Raw genomic sequence first — 19,229 nt, forward strand, 5'->3', positions numbered from 1 at the left:
AAAATTCCATTACATTATTAATACAGAGAACGAATCAAGCCAAACTAAAAGAATGAGGAAATATGTTAGCAGCTATGTAGCAACGAACACATTTCGGGTGCTGTTAACACTTTAAACCTTCAAGTCCTCACAGCTTTACAGCGAGAATAGCATGTTGTTTCTAACAGGTATCATTATTACAATTTCCTGGTCGGTCTATCTTCTGACTCGATTAAGTAACTTTGCTCTTCATTATCCTAATCCAAAGATTTAAGAGCTATGAAAAGCTCTTAAATCCTATTGCCACAGTCTGCTATATTTGTCAAAGTACGTTCTCTGACCCTATTTATATATTTATCAAGGGGGGGGGGATGAGTTTCTACGAGGAAAAGCTCTGTCACATCAGTTCGAAACTGACTAATAACCTCTTGAAGGTTAATCGTATCCTAGACGGATTTCAAATATAGGTCTTCTAGTCAGTACTGACTACGCTACGGAAGTATTATTGGTATATCTTAATACCTTTCAAGATAAATTAACTTATATAGCTTCAAAGAGATACAAAGGGAACTATGATGATGCAACATAATTATAATTTTAACATTAAATAATACCAGTTTCTTATTAACAATTTTCTTTCAAAATAATATTTTTTTTAAATTATTCTATTCATCGAATATTTTAAGATTTAATGTTAATATTGATTCAATAATTCGATGGATAGTTTGGGAAATCCAAATATATTTCTACAGTCACCAGTAGATTGAACTGTTAAGTAAAGAAAATCATAACGTAAGATTCTCATACTGATTTCAAAATATGTTTACATCTCGATATACACGGCAATAGTTCAATGATCTCAGTCATGTGATCTCATTTTTTTTTTTAAAGTATCACATCCGAATACAAAATCTGAAAGCTTTAAAAATCGTAACTCTGGAAAATGCCAATGCTAATACACGAGAGTCACAGAAAGAAACAGTGGAGAAAACTGCACTCTCAAACGACAATCTATCCATCATCCCTCCTTCCCTCTATCGATAAATCTATTAATAACCGAAGGTAATGTTCTGAAGGTTAAATGCTTTTGTGTATTATTACCTTCCCACAGTTCGTCCGCGACTTTGAAATTAAAGATAAAATGCGGTTTAACAGTAGAAGCTTTCTAATAATAAAATACTACAGAATTTTTTTTTAAATTTGTATTCTATAATTTTCAAATGGCTTATATACATCGCGCATTTAGATCTCTATCTCTGTGTGAGCCAAGAGATCGTATCTAATTGATCAAGCGAATCGTGTGTATGTGCGCTGATTTCTTTGATGTTTATCAACGGTGATGAATATTTATTAAACTAAAATATATTAAAAATCTAAGCGATGAAAAGGAAGGTATTATTTAAAAAAAAAAAATACAGAACGGTACCTCGATGAATAGCTAGGTTTTATATTGAGTATTGATTCAATTTATTTTTAATGTAAACGTTCATACACATTTGTATTTAGAAAATTAAGCAATAAGAAAAAAAAAAGGAAATACGTATAAATGGGAGGTAAGTAGCACTCTTGCGTCTGCAAGACAAAGAGAGATTCCTCAACATTGGCTACTGATGCATTTGACAAACAGATGCAAGCTGCTAATATCAGCATCCAAATACTGCATTTATTAATAAAACTAGATACAGAAAATAATCGCTTATATCCATGATATTTACAAATATTAAGAAAATTAGAACGCGTCGCTTTCATTTTATGTTTGAGTAATAATAATAAGAAGAAAACGTCACACAAAAAAGCAGCTGTGTTGAGTTTCAGAATCGAATAAAAGGTGGTCAAAATTCGTGATTGTTGTTCTGCGCTAAATAACATTCTAAATGATATAAAGTTGCAATATTTTTATTACATTTCACTTACTCTGTTCCAATCTCACTCCCTTCTAAAACCCACTCTACACCGCATGCTCACTCGAGGCAGTTTACGTCAATCATCTAATCCGAAACATTGTCAAGCAAGTAACTGTTTACAGGAGATGCGCCCGCGCTCACACTCGTGCAAGGGAGTAGATTAAACGATTCTAATTTCTCTCCGGTCATTATAAAAATAATGGGACCCGAACAATGTTAACCGCTACGTACAATTCGTAAAATAGTGCAGTGTTTACGCCGGCTGTGTCTGTGGCAGCAGCAGTGCTAATCTTTGCTTCTCTTCTGGTCCGCAAGCCATACCATACGCAAAAAACAAACAGACAGACAGAGGACAAAGAAGTAATATTTTGTCTTCCCCCAAGAGAGGGGAACCAGGTATGTTGAACCCCTAAACTCTGGGCAGGAACAGGGTGCAGTCAGATGAAGATCCCCGCCTCCGAGACAGCGATATCTTCGTCACTATTGGTGAAAGCAGTTCTGGCTGTAATTCGATCCCTTGCTAAAAAACTTTGTGCTTTGTATTGGCCTGTCCGTTACGTCCGCGAGTTGAAGTGTGCGCGAGCCCCAGACGCGAGTGAAGCGTATTGGCCAAAAGCCGTAAGAGTGCGCCTCGGGGCTCCGAAGGAGAGCAAGAGCGCGAACACAAAGAGTCGCCCTGAGCTGGGTATAATCAACCCACATAGTCGACGAGAGCTCCCGTAATCAGCAGCGTCTCTCGCGCTGGAGTTCCTTAACGACACGCTGGCTCGCGCTGACTGAAACTACACTTTGTAGCGACGCTCCGCCAGGCAGGCAGGCTTCGATCGCTCAGAATCGGAGCTCAGTGACGGGGATACTACAGGACTGCGCGTGCTCACCAACTGAGATTCGCTAAGTTTGACGGTGTCTGAAGTTGCCGAAGTTGCCGTTCTCCGGCCGCTGGCATGGACGGCAGCAGCGGGGAAGGAACCACCTCACCATCGGCGGATATGTCGTCTCCGCCATCCCTGCAGACTTCCCCTAACCCCGACAGCAGCGGCTTGCTTAGTGAACCCTCAATAAACAACCCTACTCCCGCTGCCCTTCTCGGGCCGCCAACTGCTCTGAGCCCAAAGACTGGACAGCCACTTTCTTCGATTGCTGGACTCGGTTCACCAGGGTCAGCGGGATTAGGACCACCAAGAACTTCTCCCACCAGCCCACCAGGGGTCATGTTGCCCCCCGTGCCTGCTAGCAAGCCCTACACTCCGCCTATGTCGTCAGCTACCATGGCAGGACTCAGCGGTTCGTTATCGAAGCACGTGTCCGAGGCTCACCATATACCTCACACATCCCCTCTGGGACTTGTGACCAATGTCCGAAACGGAACTCACAACCATGCCGTAAGTATGGCAAGTTACGGACTAAGCGCTCCGCGACTGGAGCGGCCGGTTCATCCTGTGTCACCCCCCGGTATCCCGGCGGACGCTACAATCAACGACTGCCGCCTGATCGACTATCGCGGCGCTAAGGTGGCAGCGTTTCTGCTGAATGGGGAGTACCTCCTGTGCCTGCCGCAAGCGTTTGAATTGTTCTTGAAACACCTTGTGGGGGGCCTGCACACTGTGTACACTAAACTGAAGCGACTGGACATCACCCCCATAGTCTGCAACGTGGAGCAGGTTCGTATCTTGAGAGGACTAGGGGCCATCCAACCCGGGGTCAACCGCTGCAAGCTGCTCTCCTGTAAGGACTTTGATAGCCTCTATAAGGACTGCACTACAGCCAGGTGAGTGGATAGGATTCACTTTCTCTTTCTTGCATAGTGTTTAGAGTTTATCAAAGAAACATTTCGACAGCCACTCAACACGCACTCAACTCCCAACTCGCACTTGGCCAATTTTCACTCAAGATGCACAACACTTTATATCACTACTAGTCTTACTATTGCATAGACACGACTTCTAACCTACACTGATGTGCGCATTTGTCTTTCGCTAAAATCAAAACGTTTCCCCCACGCCATACTATCGGAGTTTATTAAGACAATGGTAATTGAATCGCTTCCAGATACCATTCCTTGTTTTAAGTAATGCGGGTTTTTTTTCCTTAAGTAAACCTCGAGCATAATCATCATGAAAGGAGTGTTGTTATTCACATTTTATTGTAATCTTCCCGTAATTATTTATTGCATGGATCAACGATGAGTAAAAATTGTTGACCGATATTAGAATTGTTTTAATAATGATAATAATAATAATTCATATTTATCGTAAATCGGGTCTCGCTCTCCACCCATTATTGGTTCAGCTTCTAATACTGATCCCTGCTTACTTGTAGCGTGCTTTGATTCCTCTTTGGGCAAATTCAAACAGCATCGTGCCCACTAATTTGAAATTTCAGCTAACAGAAATGAGAATTTATGAAACTTACTGGAAAAAACATCAGTTTGCTGATTTATTTATTTTTTATGCAGAAGTATTCACATTCAAGATGTCTATAAAAATGGACTTTTTTTTTTCTTTTACAATTCGGAGTGCGTCTACTCCTGCATCGGCCATAGACCAAGTTACTTGAGACGCTTAGCAACTTTTTTAAGTAGTCAATGGCGAGGTTTAAATCGAAAGTTTTTACCGATATTAACTCTCTAAAGGAGTGTAATTAATCTTGATAATGTCTCCTTATTTTCTCCTAAAATAAGGAAAAAAAACTAAAACACATTTTCTTAAAATTCACTTAAAGAAGTTAGGATTCTTTAAGTACGTGCTTAGCAGTGACCAATGAATAGTGTTTGGGTTAACTCGATGAACTCAACTAGGTGATATCTTAAAATTTTTGTCCTTTTTTAAGCAAATACTTTTTCGGTGTAATATCAGTAATGGTATCCTTTTTGCAGGGGAGGGGAAATGACTGGTTTGTAGACCGCACATTGCCGACCACCTGAGTTGTGTATGAAGCAGTTCGACATAACCCTTTAATTATTAAATATTTTCGTTACTTAAAGTATTTAATTTTTTTTCTGCATACGAAGAAAAAATATTTTTTAGAACAATACACCGAAAAAAAAGTTGAAAACAAATTTAGCGATTTTCACCAAGTAATATGAAATGTACTTTACAGTATCAAATCGCCTTCCTGTTGCTTTCTTTACAATTTAAGGAATCCTAGTGTAATTATCGATATGTTCCTATTTATAATGATCTCAACAAGCCTAATTCGCTTTTTTTAAGTTATTTTTTGGAGATTGCGAAGTATTAAACGTAACACTGTTTTCTTAACAATCCAATTTCAACTGGAAATTCAGCATCGGTCTTGTATTTCCAAAAGTTGTTTTAAAACAACCTCAATTTGCCCAACAAACACCACACCACATCTTCCTTCAAATAACTAGCATTGGCATCTGTGTAATCTTCCTTACATCTACTATACCAACTCATTACAGTCTTAACTCCATTAAAAAAAAAAAAAAAAAGTCTCCAGAGGTTCTTGTGTGAGGCGCGCGCTGGTCATTGGAGCTTGAAGCGGCCCTCTACCCGTCAGTAACAGGACATCGCCAGATATTTATTCCTGTGTTTAGATCCGCTGAACTGCTCGTTCAGCTATATATGTTTGGATAAAAACACCGCGCTTGACTGTAGCGTATTACGTGCCGCCTATCGTTTGTACAAAACGAGAGAATCGTATGTTTTTGACGTAAAGTACAGCCGCCCGCCAGTGCTATCATCCCACACTGCGGAACAGTCGTTGGGAGCCGAAGTTCCCAGCCGCTTTGCAGATAATCAGATCGTCATATCGACTACACCAAAAGTGACTTGTTTCTCTCGAAGGTGTGGGGGGATGGGGAAGAAAAATTGAGTGCTTTTGCACGTGAGAGAGCGAGTACCGCCCGCAGAAGTGGTGCTGATATCATGGAAAGGAGTCGCGTCTCTCCTACTCCTCCTCCTCCCCCCCCTTCTCTTTCAATTCGATTCAAACGATCCAATAAATCCGTCTGAGACGATTATGATTTCCGGGATCTGCTCGTTCCGTCTGACAAACCCCGTTTCCGTAGAAAGAAGGCGGCGATGGAGGGGGAAAGCGTTCTTACAAGTGGTCGCAGCTTTCTGATAGACCGAGAAACCCTCTTGTTTGCGGTACGGCTAAGAATCTAGGAGGATTCTTATGATATTTAAGCTCTTGTCAACCCATCGAGACGGCAATTTTATTTGATGCGAAGGAAAGTGCCGCTTTTTCATTCTAAGGTCATTTCGATTCTCTGAGTGCCCGTCTGCTTTCGGATACATTTACTATGCGCATCGTTATTTTTAATTTTCCTTCTTTCATTTCTATCGTTTGCTCTTGCAGTACGAACAAGGATTCAAAGAGTAAATGGCGGTAGCTTTCCCGTTTCCTAATTTAGTTTTAATGGCGTAATGATAATCCCTTAACGCCATCTTCATATTTAGCTCACTGGCGAGAATATGAAACCATCAACAACTGGAGCCGAGAGCGTCCGTAACAGTCGTGCTCTTTTTCATGAAGCAGTGTACGAGAAAAATAGCACAGAAAGTGTGGCCAAATTTTAACACACCTGTTCTGTATACTGGGGAAGAAACAGTATTCTTATTACTGCTGATGTTGCTCGCTATTGCGGCCGAGGCAACTGAAGCTATGAGACAGTATATCAAGTCTCTTTTAATTCCATGTGTTCTTGTGGCTGGTTGACCTGTTTGACGGAATAATAAACCCCCATTTCCCCTCATGCAAAAACTCCTCTACCTCAGTTTGAGATCGGCTAATTGTTATTACTGCAAAAGATTAGTTACTACACGTCTTTGTGATGTTATCTGGCAAAGCGATGATAACAAAGACAGTTGTTCAAGGTAAACGAGACTAATAATATTAAGACTTCAAAGTACGTCCAAAGTTTGAAAATACAGAAAAGCATCACTCTCTAGTACAAACTCCTGCTGTCATGGTTATAAAAGTTGTACATAACGAAAAAAAAATAAAAAATACAATAAATAAAATTCGCATAGCGGATGAAAGTGCATGATTAGTTCTCAGTACTCAAAACGATCAGAGACCGTGGAAAAGTAAAACTGAACAGAACCATCAGATATATAAGTGTAAATATCTTAATGTCTCACTTGTGTTATATACGTGCTACTACTCCTTTAGATGAACTGGCTTCTGCTTGTATAGATTTTTCCCCCCTGCCCAACGTGAGCGTATCGCCAAAGAATATTTTCTAGTTTAGAATCCGATCCAATCTTTTTAACAACGAAGAATTTGAAGAAAAGGTTTGGAATGTTTTAAAGTAAAATGACATTCAGTGTAGTTTATAAACAGCATATTATGAGATGCTTAAATATCCTAATGAATTGCCTTTCTTTGAACATTGTTTCTTCCTTCCAGTAGGGTACAATTCTTATTTTTTTTATTTTTTTTGTAGAAAACAACCGCATGCACTCCGCATGATGTTACTGTTCGAAGTTGTATTGGTTTAAAGGTTCAACCTGAACGTTGGGGGACTTAAGAGGGTTCTAACCTCGTGCTCGTTAACTTTCCATCCCATAACCAATAATTATGTGCGATAAGTATCAGTAGAGTGTGGTGGACATTCACTTGACCCACGTTTCCCATTCCCCCTATCAACCAACAAGAGGCTGAAAGATACAGGAAATGTTAACTTTTTTTTTTTTCGTATTCCATTAACTGGAATCAGCATATTAAGAAGTTTACAGATGATATGCATAATACTAGGGTGAGAGGGACAATGACTCTTACGATAGTTTTCTATTTTCAGACAGAAGTGTGCTTGGTGCACCGCTTCCAGAAAGTAACAAAGTAATTACAGAACTGATATATAAAATATGTTCTGTTATTAACGGATACCAAATTTAATCCCATATAAGATATTCAAGAGGCATCATCGCTTCACTTCCTGTACACAGGAATCGGATATCTCTGAGTAGAGGAAGTGAAGCGATGATGCCTCAACTCAGTCATCGGATCTCCCTCTTCATTTTAAACATTACTTTTAGTAGCATAATTTCGATTTTTTTTCCCAGTTGTTTTAGCAGTGCAGATATTTCTGAAATGTATACCCGAAATGAAAAAAAAAATTCTGAACTGAATACAAATCGTCATTAGCTTGCATGGATATCGTGTTCGTTCACCAGTAGGTTCAAATCCTACTGTGGCCCGGATGAATGTTTGCGAAAGTTATGTGGTAGATTATTTTCATCTCCCATTATGACACCATCATCGAAACGCATAAAAATATAAATAAAAATGCTTTTATTTAAGCTGTAAATGGTGTGAACACTCACGTGGAAGCAAAATGGGGGTGTAGGCTACTGTTCACAGTATTTTAATATTTATTTGGAGTATAATTAAAGAGGAACACAAGGTACACGATCTCTTAGTGACACTTACTTTATTTAATTATATAACGTTTTTAGAATTATACCAACATAAGAAAGCACTAAGTAGAATATATAAGTCAATACTTTTAGCTTCGTATTTATTAGGTGATGGACAATCAGGCACAGCTATCTACTGACGGTGTATGTGGAGGAGAATGATCCTGGTTTACGAAACAATATTTAAATATATTTAAATACGATATTTAGATATTAATTTTTTGAATGTTAAACTAGTTTGTTATATGAAACAGTAGAAGTTAGTAACTATATCCATTAATTTGGTCTCTGCTAAAATCACAGTAAATTAGAACTTGCGTAGAATTAAAATGATGCAGGTCATTCGACTAGAATCCAGGAATAACTACTAAGATAGCTAAATTTTACTCCAGCGGCGTATAAGTAAACTAATACTCCCCATTAATGTGTGGCGCAAGTAGACTTATTGAGAGTGGGGTAGTGCCTTCTCCGGAACGAAGGCAAACAGCGCACAAAAGTCATCTCTCTGTGGATAGGTTGTGGTCATAATGGGATCAATGGCAAACACTGTTGTATAAATTACGACTTCAGCTAATTATTGCCCGTCCTAATGCTGGCTTCATAGCCGCAGCGTGGGAGGACGGGGGGGGGATATAGGAGAGAGCGTTTTAACCTCTTCTGCGGCATGTAAATGATGCCGTACAAGGCTGGCAAGGCGAGATATGTGTAAGAGCTCTCATGGCAGGTATTAGATGCCATATTTCTGACAAGATACACTAAAAGCCCGAACAAATCAGAAGACGCTTAATGACAATGATAACAGAAAAATAAGGCAAAAGTGAAATGATTAAGTTAGCAGCAGACAGTTAACGATTATTATCTCCAATAAATGAATGATTAAAACATTTCGCGCTTATTTTGTTGAAACTAAAATACTTATTTGTTGCGCTATGTTTGTTTCTAATATTCCAGTTTGCCTTTTCGCATCATTATCATAGTGTTGATCAGAAATTTGGTAAGACAACATTCAATCATTATTGTCTGATCGAATCTAATAATACGCTATTAATGCCAACAAGGTTTTTGGCCAACTGCGCTGGGATTTCAGTTAATTGCAGTCTCTAAAGGAGGTTTATAATTGCCTTCAGCTTCTATACAATGTAATAAACTTTTGTTGTAACTCACTGTTGGATTCACGGATCATAAGCTATATTTTAATAATAAGTTTTCAAAGTTTCATTTTATGATTTTTTTTTTTTTAATTCAGCCATAGTCATCGTTTCTGAACATAGAATAAGAAACAAGGCAATCTAAGATTTAACAGTGTATATTTGCGAAATTTCAGTCGAACATTTTCGATTTAATGCTCGTCCTTTCTCTTCCCTCGGTACGGTAAGATCTTCTTGTACACAAAATATACTTTATGAAGATGTTCAAAAAATGAAAATAACACAGCTAACCCCCGAAGCTGTTGTCATAAAGAAATACTGATTCGTCGAAAAAAAGTAACCTGTCTCATCCTATCAAAAAATAATAAAAAAAAGCAATCAGCCAATTAGACTAAAATGCAGGAATATTGGCGATATGCTAGATGTCGTTAGTACTTAAGATGATTTTAGAGTGGTGCATCTTTCAACATTTTCTAGGCAGATAACCATTTAAGGCTTTCTAGGGAAGGAACTATGGTATTTAAACCTCCTTAATGTGCGGTTGTTCAGCATGTTTTAGCGATGCCTAAAAGAAATGGAAGAAGGGGATTCCATTTTCTGTGTATGTATTCGTGAGGTCTACCAGATATGTCTTATGATGATAAAAAATCTTTAAAAGAATAATCCAGTAGTGTCTGAATTTGTCAAGCGATATTCCAAGGAAATTTCCCAACAAGCTGCCTTAAGAAAACTAGAAGATCCCTTAATAAGAAACAAATGTATAATATATAAAAATACAAGTCAAACAAGGCCAAAGTGTCTTATTAACTCATTTTTAAATTTAGTTTGGACTATTAAATCTTGTTTTAATTATTTATAAGCAACGAATAACAATTCAATTTGTTCAAATTGCTCTAATTCATGCCTGTGTTCATTTTTTTATGCAATAATGCTGTCGGCAATATCCGGAGAATGATCGAAAAATCATCTCTTGGGGAGAGGGGGGGGGATGATTCTAGTGTTGTATTTAAATTTATAGCAGCAAAACCCATGTTATTTATCAGCTGATTGTACAGAATCTTTTTGCGTATATAAATAATGCTAAAGTTTGTAGATACTCAGCTAAGTTTTAAACCCGAGATAATAATAATAATAATAATAATAAAGAACTGTCGATTCAATACTAACTCAAACAACGCTTCTATTAAAACTAGAAAAACCGGAAACACATAATTAGTTTCTAGATTGGGGGGAAAAATCTCACAACATACAATAAAGTGCTCTTCACTTGAAGGCCAGCAGAAATTTTGATTTGAATGTTAGATTAACAAGCACAGTGTCCTTTAATATTCAAGCATGTATTTTGCATTCTAAAATGCACTGGATATTTAGCATTCTTGAAACGATAACTAAAGGTGAACACATTTTTTTTTTTGTTCACATTACTTATTTTTTGTCCAAAGAGAGAAGTTGTATTTGGATTTTTCCAAACCAGCAGTTTAATTACAAAAAACGATTATACTTCTCTTAGACATAGCAACCCAATTATTGCAATAGTTGAATTAACCGCTGGCCATACAGAAAATTAATGCATTTTTTACATGACTGTTCTTCGAGTTGTACAGCAACGCTCAACACGTCTAAACATATTCTAGAGGAAATTATGGGATTTGTATTTTAGTGTTAATCCCACCGTATTTGGCTTTTAAAGAGTGAAATTAAATATTTTTGTTGTTTTGTTTTATACAGTTTTTTCTTCCTTCTAAGTTTGTATTAATTATAGCGAAGGAGAAATAACAGATTTTTCATCTGCTATTATCTTTGTTTGCTAATTTACAATGTTAACGATGCAATAAAAAGTAAAAAATAAAGTAATAATTATACCATTAAAGCAGGACCGAATGATATATCCTTTAGTTGGGCTTTGTCTTCACATATGCTGTCGATGAACAATAAAATAGCTCCGAAACTCCGTTAACTTGCATATGCAGTTAGTGAGGGTGTACAACACAACTGAATGGTTTCGAATTTCCTACTTCGGTGGAAGAGATCAGTTGTCGTCCTGCACCCCCTCGCTTGTAATAATCGATGCAGAGGAAAGTTGAAAACGGCTTACTGATGCACACAATCTCCCTATCTCTTTGGATGCTTTTCAAGACTACAAGATAAGCTACGTTGGTGATGGTCTTGTGGAGGTGACAAATTTGTAGTATCAAAAACTGGCCTTCCAAAATTTGAGATACATACTGGAAACGAATGCACAACCTACCAAACTTTGTCATTTCTTTCTTAACAGGAAAGAAATGCTGTGAGGGCGTACATGTAACATCCAAGTTTTACAGGAGTGGTTGGAAAGAAATCAGATCATTCATACGCTTGTTATAACGTTCGGGCTTAATTTCACGAAGTCCACTTTGTACTAATCATTCTGTATAAGGTACCTTGCTTGCAAATACGATGTAATAAGCTATTAACCACGCTATTTCGCCTTCAAGGAGTTGTCCGCCTAATAGAGATAAGAAGTGTTACTAAATTAAAGACAACAAACTTGAATTTTCGAAGCCCAACATGTCCATTTAACTAATTGTCCAACTTAAGGTTCCATAAAGGCAAATACTATCTGAAAAGGCATTATTATTATTTTTTTAATTTAATTTTTTTTTTTTTTTGTCAGCATGTTTCGTTTTAATGTATAGTCAAATCGCCCTAATAACAAAAATACTTATTGATATCATCAGGTTTAGCACTATTATATATAACTTTATTCCCGGTGACTGAGTTGGTAAAGGCTTCGAGTCTACAAATATCCACAACGCTTTGAGTACCAATGCGGTCTGGATATTTGTAAAAAAAAAAAAAATCCTAGTTTAGACATATAAACTTTAGGTAGATTATTTTGTTGCCTGTTGTCATGACGACTTTCTTGATGATGGCATGAAGTTGCATAAAACTATTTTGTCGCCAGAGTAAACTGGTTTATGTAACTCTTGGCTAGTCTAAACATATGCGAGATGTGTCGTCAATTTCGTGGGTGGAACTAACAAATAAAAAGTGAAAATATTAGTTTTTTTAATGAGACTTTACCATCTGATTTAGATATGCATATATGAAGGCATTCAAATACTTTTCATCTACAATTTCAGAAACAATTTTTAAACTTGTGTTGCTGCTTTTTTCCTTAGAATCCTTTCTGCGCATGTAGTTTAATATTATATTCTGAGTGCCTTCAAAAATATCATTGAATGATTCACACTGCCTAGAGAAACCACGGAATAAATTACTGAATTTTTTCCTTTGGTATTTTACAGCAACTTTTCCTGGTAATGATTCCTGCATTTTTTTTTAACAGCATTGTGCTAATATCACACGAGGCCGCCTGCTTATCTGAGAGATGATGGTGTAATCCCGATTTGGAATCGCCTCCAACTGGCATTGAGTATTCACAAACTCAGCGGATGAACACTATGCTGACATAAGTAAAAAAGCAGAATCACGAAAATGTGTTAGTAGTGATTTCAATGAAATGAGATATTTTTGCTTACTTATGCAACATGGGATATATTTATGTAGAAACAAATCAAAATTTCTTGGATAATGAGAAGGGTCACTGCAATTTAAAATATTGGCAGATTTCATCGGCCACTGCATAAATCAAAAGAATCGAATCGTGTAATGAGAACACACTCGGATTATTATGCCGTGTCTAATGATAATGGGGGTATAATCAAATTCGAATGATTCACATAACTTCCTTCGCACCTGGACTACTGCACATCATAAAGAAGATGAACGTGACTCATCCAAGTATATGACCATTTCCCAGTAGTTCACGATCCATCCCGGACGATTTAAGTACATGTAAACCAATACAGCCGATTGCATGGAGCTGAGTGGTATGAGCACTGGCGCTTACTATCTATATAGTTTAAAGGTTTCTTACTTGAGTTATATTAATCTGCGGAAACATGCCATCAACTATTAAATTCATTGCTGGAGAAAGTTCCCTTCGGCTTATCTATCATTTCCTTGCTGTTGTTTTGAAGGGCTTTTGCATTTAAACATTCAGATAAATAAAGATCTCATTCTTCTGAAGCATTGCTTTGTTAGCTCACATCTGAACAACGCTTTATGCTGTTTAAAACCCAAATAGCCAGACAATATTTGTTTATCCAGAATTATACACTGACCAGAAGACAGACAACCTGGTCTGTGGTCCCGCCTTCTAACAAATATTACACTTCAGTCCAAACAGTGAGAGGTGTTTCAGTTACTATTGTGACACGTTGAAATGGAAGCCAAAAGATTTGCAGACTTAGATGGTAGAGGGTAATATGTTTGCTTTTCAAAAAATGCATTTGGTTCGAATCCAGCTGCGATTTGATTTGAGATTATTACCCTGCGTTTCGGGGGACTGAATTGGATTGAAAAAGTACCACGTTTTTGGTGTCTTTTGTTAGGTTTGCGGTTATCTTTAGCTCACCCAAAGTTTTACCACCTTATTATGAGCTGTTTGCGGAGGAGATCTGTTCAGGGCTGAACTAACATTACAACTATTACTCCATAAACATGTCCTCAATTATTATTTAAGAATTAATTTTTTTTTTCCATTCATAGTTTGGTTAGTAGGTCACTCAGACATTTTTTTTAAAAGATTTAACTACTAGCATTTTACTCGACTGCAGAATGGCATGTTTAAGAAGCGGCTCGTATTTACACCAGTATAATTATTTTCTTTTGATGTGCGAAAATATTTAAAATGTCGTTCGTGAAATGACCCGCTTGTAGCTTTTCCTCGTTTATGAGGAAAAAAAGTGACTAAATGCAAATATAGGATATTATTATTTTGAAATACAACCCAGTTGATCATGTTAAGGAATATTATAACGTATTCTTCTATGTTTGTTTACAAATGAATAACCAATCTTCAGGAGAGTTCTTGCACTTGAAGGCAGTAATTGCGTTCATTTGTGTGGTGTAAACAGTCACCAGGAAACACCGCTTTTAAATTTTACTACTTAGTCGAGATACTGTTTTCATAATAAAGTATTTTTTAAAAATGTAAGAAATAGAGAGAAACGTAGCCATGGCTAATTTTAAAATATTGAGAAATGTGGGATTCCAAGAAACGTCTTTACTGAGTAACAATATAATAAAGCAAGTATTTCTTAGAAATCCTCAGATTACGATTTTAGTTATTACTCAGGGCATCACAGTCGCTACCTAAGAGAAGCAAAGACAATGAATTTCCAAGAAGAACAAAACCTGTAATTTATCAAGTTTCTGTTTATCTCGTTTTTTTTTTTTAAAACAAAAAAAAAATTAATGGTCAGAATAATGACTGAAAATAACTGTTAATCCCTTACTGAGTACAATTTCCTTTATCGGTGTACTTTAGCGAAGTCAGGTTTTCTTTTTTTTTTTTTAACTTCTCTCCTCAAATATGAAAATTTCAACTTGTGTCAAATCAACGCAGTCGTTCTTGATTAACGTGACTGTTACATATCTCTGTTAGATTATTGCCACGAATAAACCTCTTTAAAGATTGGTCCAAATTTAAAATAAATTTATCTTCAGCATGCAATAAATCTGTACAAATGGAGAGTGCGAAGCTTGCTTTTTAAAATTTTGAACTAGTGACCACATGTAAGGTAGCGATCATAAGCAACCATTCCAATCAAACGAAGGCTACTCTTGTCGTCCCCAAAGAGCGGGGTTGATTGGTTATTACTCTTTAATACAGTTATTGCCTGAAGCCACGAGTCTAAAAAGGGAAAACCTAGGTCTCTTCTTCCATTTAAGACTCTTTTTTTGCGAACATTTTTCACAAAAATAGTGTTTTGAGAAAGTCAGCTCAGGAGTCTTCATACTATGCATCGCCAAAAAAAGTGTAAATGTTGAAAGCAATCGATGAGTGATCTTGCACTGATTTAACGCTTACGAATCCTATTAGTTGACAATATTACAGGTTTGCAATATAATCATGAAACGTAAAAGAACGCTTAGGTATTTAGAGAATGCAGTTCGACGGAACGTGGAGAAGATTTTGCCACACAATTTCTCTGATGATCCCCCCTCTATGATTCAAGTTCTTGTCACTTTATGATCCTGTTTAAGGATGTAGTGGATCGCGTGGATAATAGCTTGGAATTTTTGCTTTCTAGGAGGGGCTTTGTCATTATGGCGTTAGTCTAGGGGAGCAATTGGAGTTTGTCATCATTACCTGTAGGGTAATTTACATGATTTCAGGGAGAGGCGCGATTCTAGAGAGTTCTCCTCCTAGGGGGAGGGAAAAGGAAGACGATTTTGGGCAGAACACAGAATTCACTGTTGTTATCTACAGAAGGCGAATTTAACTGCGGCAGTGATGCAGATGTTTGAACGGCTAGAAAAAGCCACGATCGGACAAAAACTGCTCTCAACACGTAGCGCCAGAGAACCTCAGGATTCTATATTCCAAACCACATATTATATTCTGCAGTTCCTTTTTATTTATTTACTTATATTTAGAGTTTTATGTTTAAAGAACATTTTAATAATACGCAACACATGAATAAAAAAATACCATTTGGCCATACTATTGGAGTCTAGATAAAAATCAAAAAACGACAAAGTCCGTTCTCAACATTTTAAATAAATTGATTCATTTTTTCGAATCCAATTGAGTATGCAGTACTGCGTACTGGGTGTTATCCGAAGCTCACGTGAAATTTATGCGGCATCGGACCGCAGCAACATGAGCATCACTTATTTTTGCGATGGCACTTCCTTATTATCAAAGATAATCACCTAATGTTATGAACTGTTTTTATCACATTTACATTTCATTATCATAGATATGTCTAGTAGCGAGAGAAGAAATTACTACTTTCTCTTATCGTGAATACAGATGATAAAACAACATTACCAATTAAAAAACAAAACATGAAAGTTCACTCTTCACTCCTTTTTCTGTAAGATTTGACATTTTCATTGAAATTATCTCCGCTTTTAGGACTAGTACTTTGTATTTTTTTTTCTCTACTTTTCCGTGAATTTTTACCAAGCTATCATAATTTCTCTTTATTTACCTGTGGTGCGTATACTCTTCCTATCAAATTTTATTTGCATTATTACGTCTATATTAGGAACTGGTTGTTATGGCAATTATAGAATGATCTCGAAAATGCTTCGACCGTAGTGCAGAATACTGACTGAACTCGTTTGGTGATTTCATAGCATGACATTGCAAGACTGATATTAAATTATCCTTTTATTGTTTCCATTATATAATTATCACCATGTGTCCAGTCGCTGGTAGTCTGACAAGCTCATGTTATTCACCCGGAAGTAACTTTCGCTATTAAAGCATATTAAATTGCATCAGAACACAGAAAAATTACACAGTTATATGCGCATACAGAAATCATTCGCGTAGATCCGCGACTTTGCGTTATAATAGACTGACAACGGGGAATCACAACCCGGTAATATGAAGTCATGTACTGATTAAAGAGGGTTTCAAATCCATGATTTCAAACCTCTTTTAATTTCATTGTTTATAACATTAAAGAAAAAAAAACCTTTGATGCTATAAACAAGGGATCTCTCATTATATGAAAGGTCTAAGGGGCCGTACTAGCGTCCTTTTAAGAATGAAAAACCCTTACTGTGCATGATTGCATTTAAAAAATTGACATTTTTATTTCGAGTTTTTGAAGGGAATAATGGATGAATACTAGGCGGCCATTGTCCAATGAGACCTCATAGGAACTGGGTGCAGATTAAGGCTCTTTTTCGCGAAAGTGAACTCAGTAGTCCATATGAATAAAAATGAATGATTTAAGGCTATTTCTAATCATTTTATTGAATAACATTGTCAGTATTACTATTGTTGGTCCCTGTCAGTACTGGCTGTCCTTACTGGCCATGTTGCTCCATTAAATCTAATGGAGAAACATTGAACACTAAACAAGAATACCATTTACGGATGAAAAGCACATTCTCTTAAATACATCTTCAGCAAAGCATTCTCTTTAGCTAAGTGTGGCTTTTAAAAGATAAAGGGATCTCTTCTAATTTCCCCTTGGCAACCTCCATATCATCGGATCCTGCCATTGTGTGTTGTAGTCGGTACACGAGTGTTGTGTCAGCCGTCTCTGGAGGCCATGATGTCGTCCCAACCCGTCTGGTCAGCCAACTACTTCATTAGTGACCTTTGAAGGCGGTCGTAAGACAGGCGTACGTTGCACTGGGTCGTAAGGGTTGGCATAGCTGCCGTGTTGGGCAAGTCTTTCTACCCCTCTCTTTCCACCTACTGAAGCACTATGTCGTCAAGTGGTTACTTTTTACGTAATCATGTCGTGCTCCTTTTACATCATAATAGCTGGTGGTGTGCAACGATTCAAGAACGGGTAGGTTTGCGTCCTTGATGACCATGCGAAGGCCTAGCGTGATGACGTTAAGAAAAATACTCCGCTGAACACACCAAAACTATAACAGACGTTGTATGGTTGAAATAAGATAGGTGCGAAAAAAAAACTTAAGAAGCGATTACATGCAAATAAAGAAAATAAATAAATAATTCCTCCTAGAAAAATTAATTTTCTGGGCTTCTTTTGAAGCGAAACCTATTTCAGTAATGCATCGTTCTGTTAGTTAAACCCACAGAAGAAGGAAAGTAGAGGCACAAGACAAAGCAGGAAAACCAACTTTAAATGCTATAAAAATAGCAACTGCCACTGCACTGGAATTATACCACAAACTAGACGGTACCAATAAATATAAACAATATTAATTCATCTTATCATGCGTTATATGAATAATGCCCGCATTGGTCCCTGCTAAGAAGCAAAAGCGTTGGAGTTCAGTCTTCTTTTCTCATTATGTGCTATATCTTTAGTATTAGAAATCCATTGAGGGGAAGACTGCATGTTTAATTCTCTTGGAACTGAAGACGAGAGAGATGGAGGTAGAGCTATTTCCATCCTTCTCTTCCGCAGTATGAATAGACTAAAAAACAAGACAAGGAAAGTAGGCATATTTAGATAATGATTCTGTTGGATTGCCGCAGATGAAGTAGGTGATCCAACTAAAATTTATTATAGCGTCTTTGGTTGCTTTTTTGTCTATTGCAAATCTCGTCTATGATATGATGGTGTACCTGTGTATCGATAATCGGTCATTAAATCAGTTATGTGCGCAAGGAGGCGCTGATCGAATGTGGCAAAATGAATCACTTTGTGGCACTTAAGTATTTGTTTGATCTACACATTTGTAAATTAAGTTATTCGGAAAATGATTTGAATGATTTTGTGACGTAATACTCAGCTTTTGCTCCTCAGAATCGTTTCATAATAATAATAATAATAATAATAATAAAGTGTTCATCACAACGGCAATTTTCAAAACAGGCTTAATAATCATAGTTAAAAATTTATTTCATTAAGATGAGCTATAAAAGATCAGCTTCAATTAGAGCGAATGGTTTTAAATCATTCAGAATAACTCGGCAATCCTAATTAATTAAAAATGCTGACGAAATGGTCGCTATCATTACTGTTTATCAATAAACAATCTGAATAGAAAATCAGATAAATTAGGACATGCATTTAGGTTAATACTAGATAGAATAAATTTTCAGTTTCTTAAATACTTATCTAGAGCTCGCCGGATTCCCCCCCCCCTCCCATTTTGTGTCTGATAATATTGAATTGCTTTTCATGTACGTGGATAATACAATTCAAGAAATATTCTCAGCATGATGAAAATATTACTAATAGTAATCTTATCTACATCTGGGAGCGATATTAAGTTGTAGAATAAAATACGCGACAGGATGGGCGGGTTACTTTTTC

At 36.9% G+C, this 19,229-nt stretch overlaps 1 protein-coding gene across 7 annotated transcripts in view; it reads left to right on the forward strand.

Annotated features, from left to right (window-relative positions):
* The first annotated feature begins 2,505 nt into the window (after nucleotides 1–2,505).
* LOC150097970 (dachshund homolog 1-like) overlaps nucleotides 2,506–19,229 on the forward strand; it is a 290,648-nt gene continuing 273,924 nt past the window's right edge. For all 7 annotated transcript variants that reach the window (XM_090406400.1, XM_090406399.1, XM_090406396.1 and 4 more), the window contains exon 1: nucleotides 2,506–3,651. In XM_090406400.1, the coding sequence (XP_090262526.1) occupies nucleotides 2,828–3,651 (824 nt within the window). In that variant the 5' untranslated portion in view covers nucleotides 2,506–2,827. The remainder of the gene's footprint in view (nucleotides 3,652–19,229) is intronic.

This window comes from Typopeltis vanoorti, chromosome 16 (genome assembly GCF_054136105.1).
Source record: "Typopeltis vanoorti isolate ZY-2024b chromosome 16, IOZ_Tvanoo_1.0, whole genome shotgun sequence".
Lineage (NCBI taxonomy): Eukaryota > Metazoa > Arthropoda > Arachnida > Uropygi > Thelyphonidae > Typopeltis > Typopeltis vanoorti.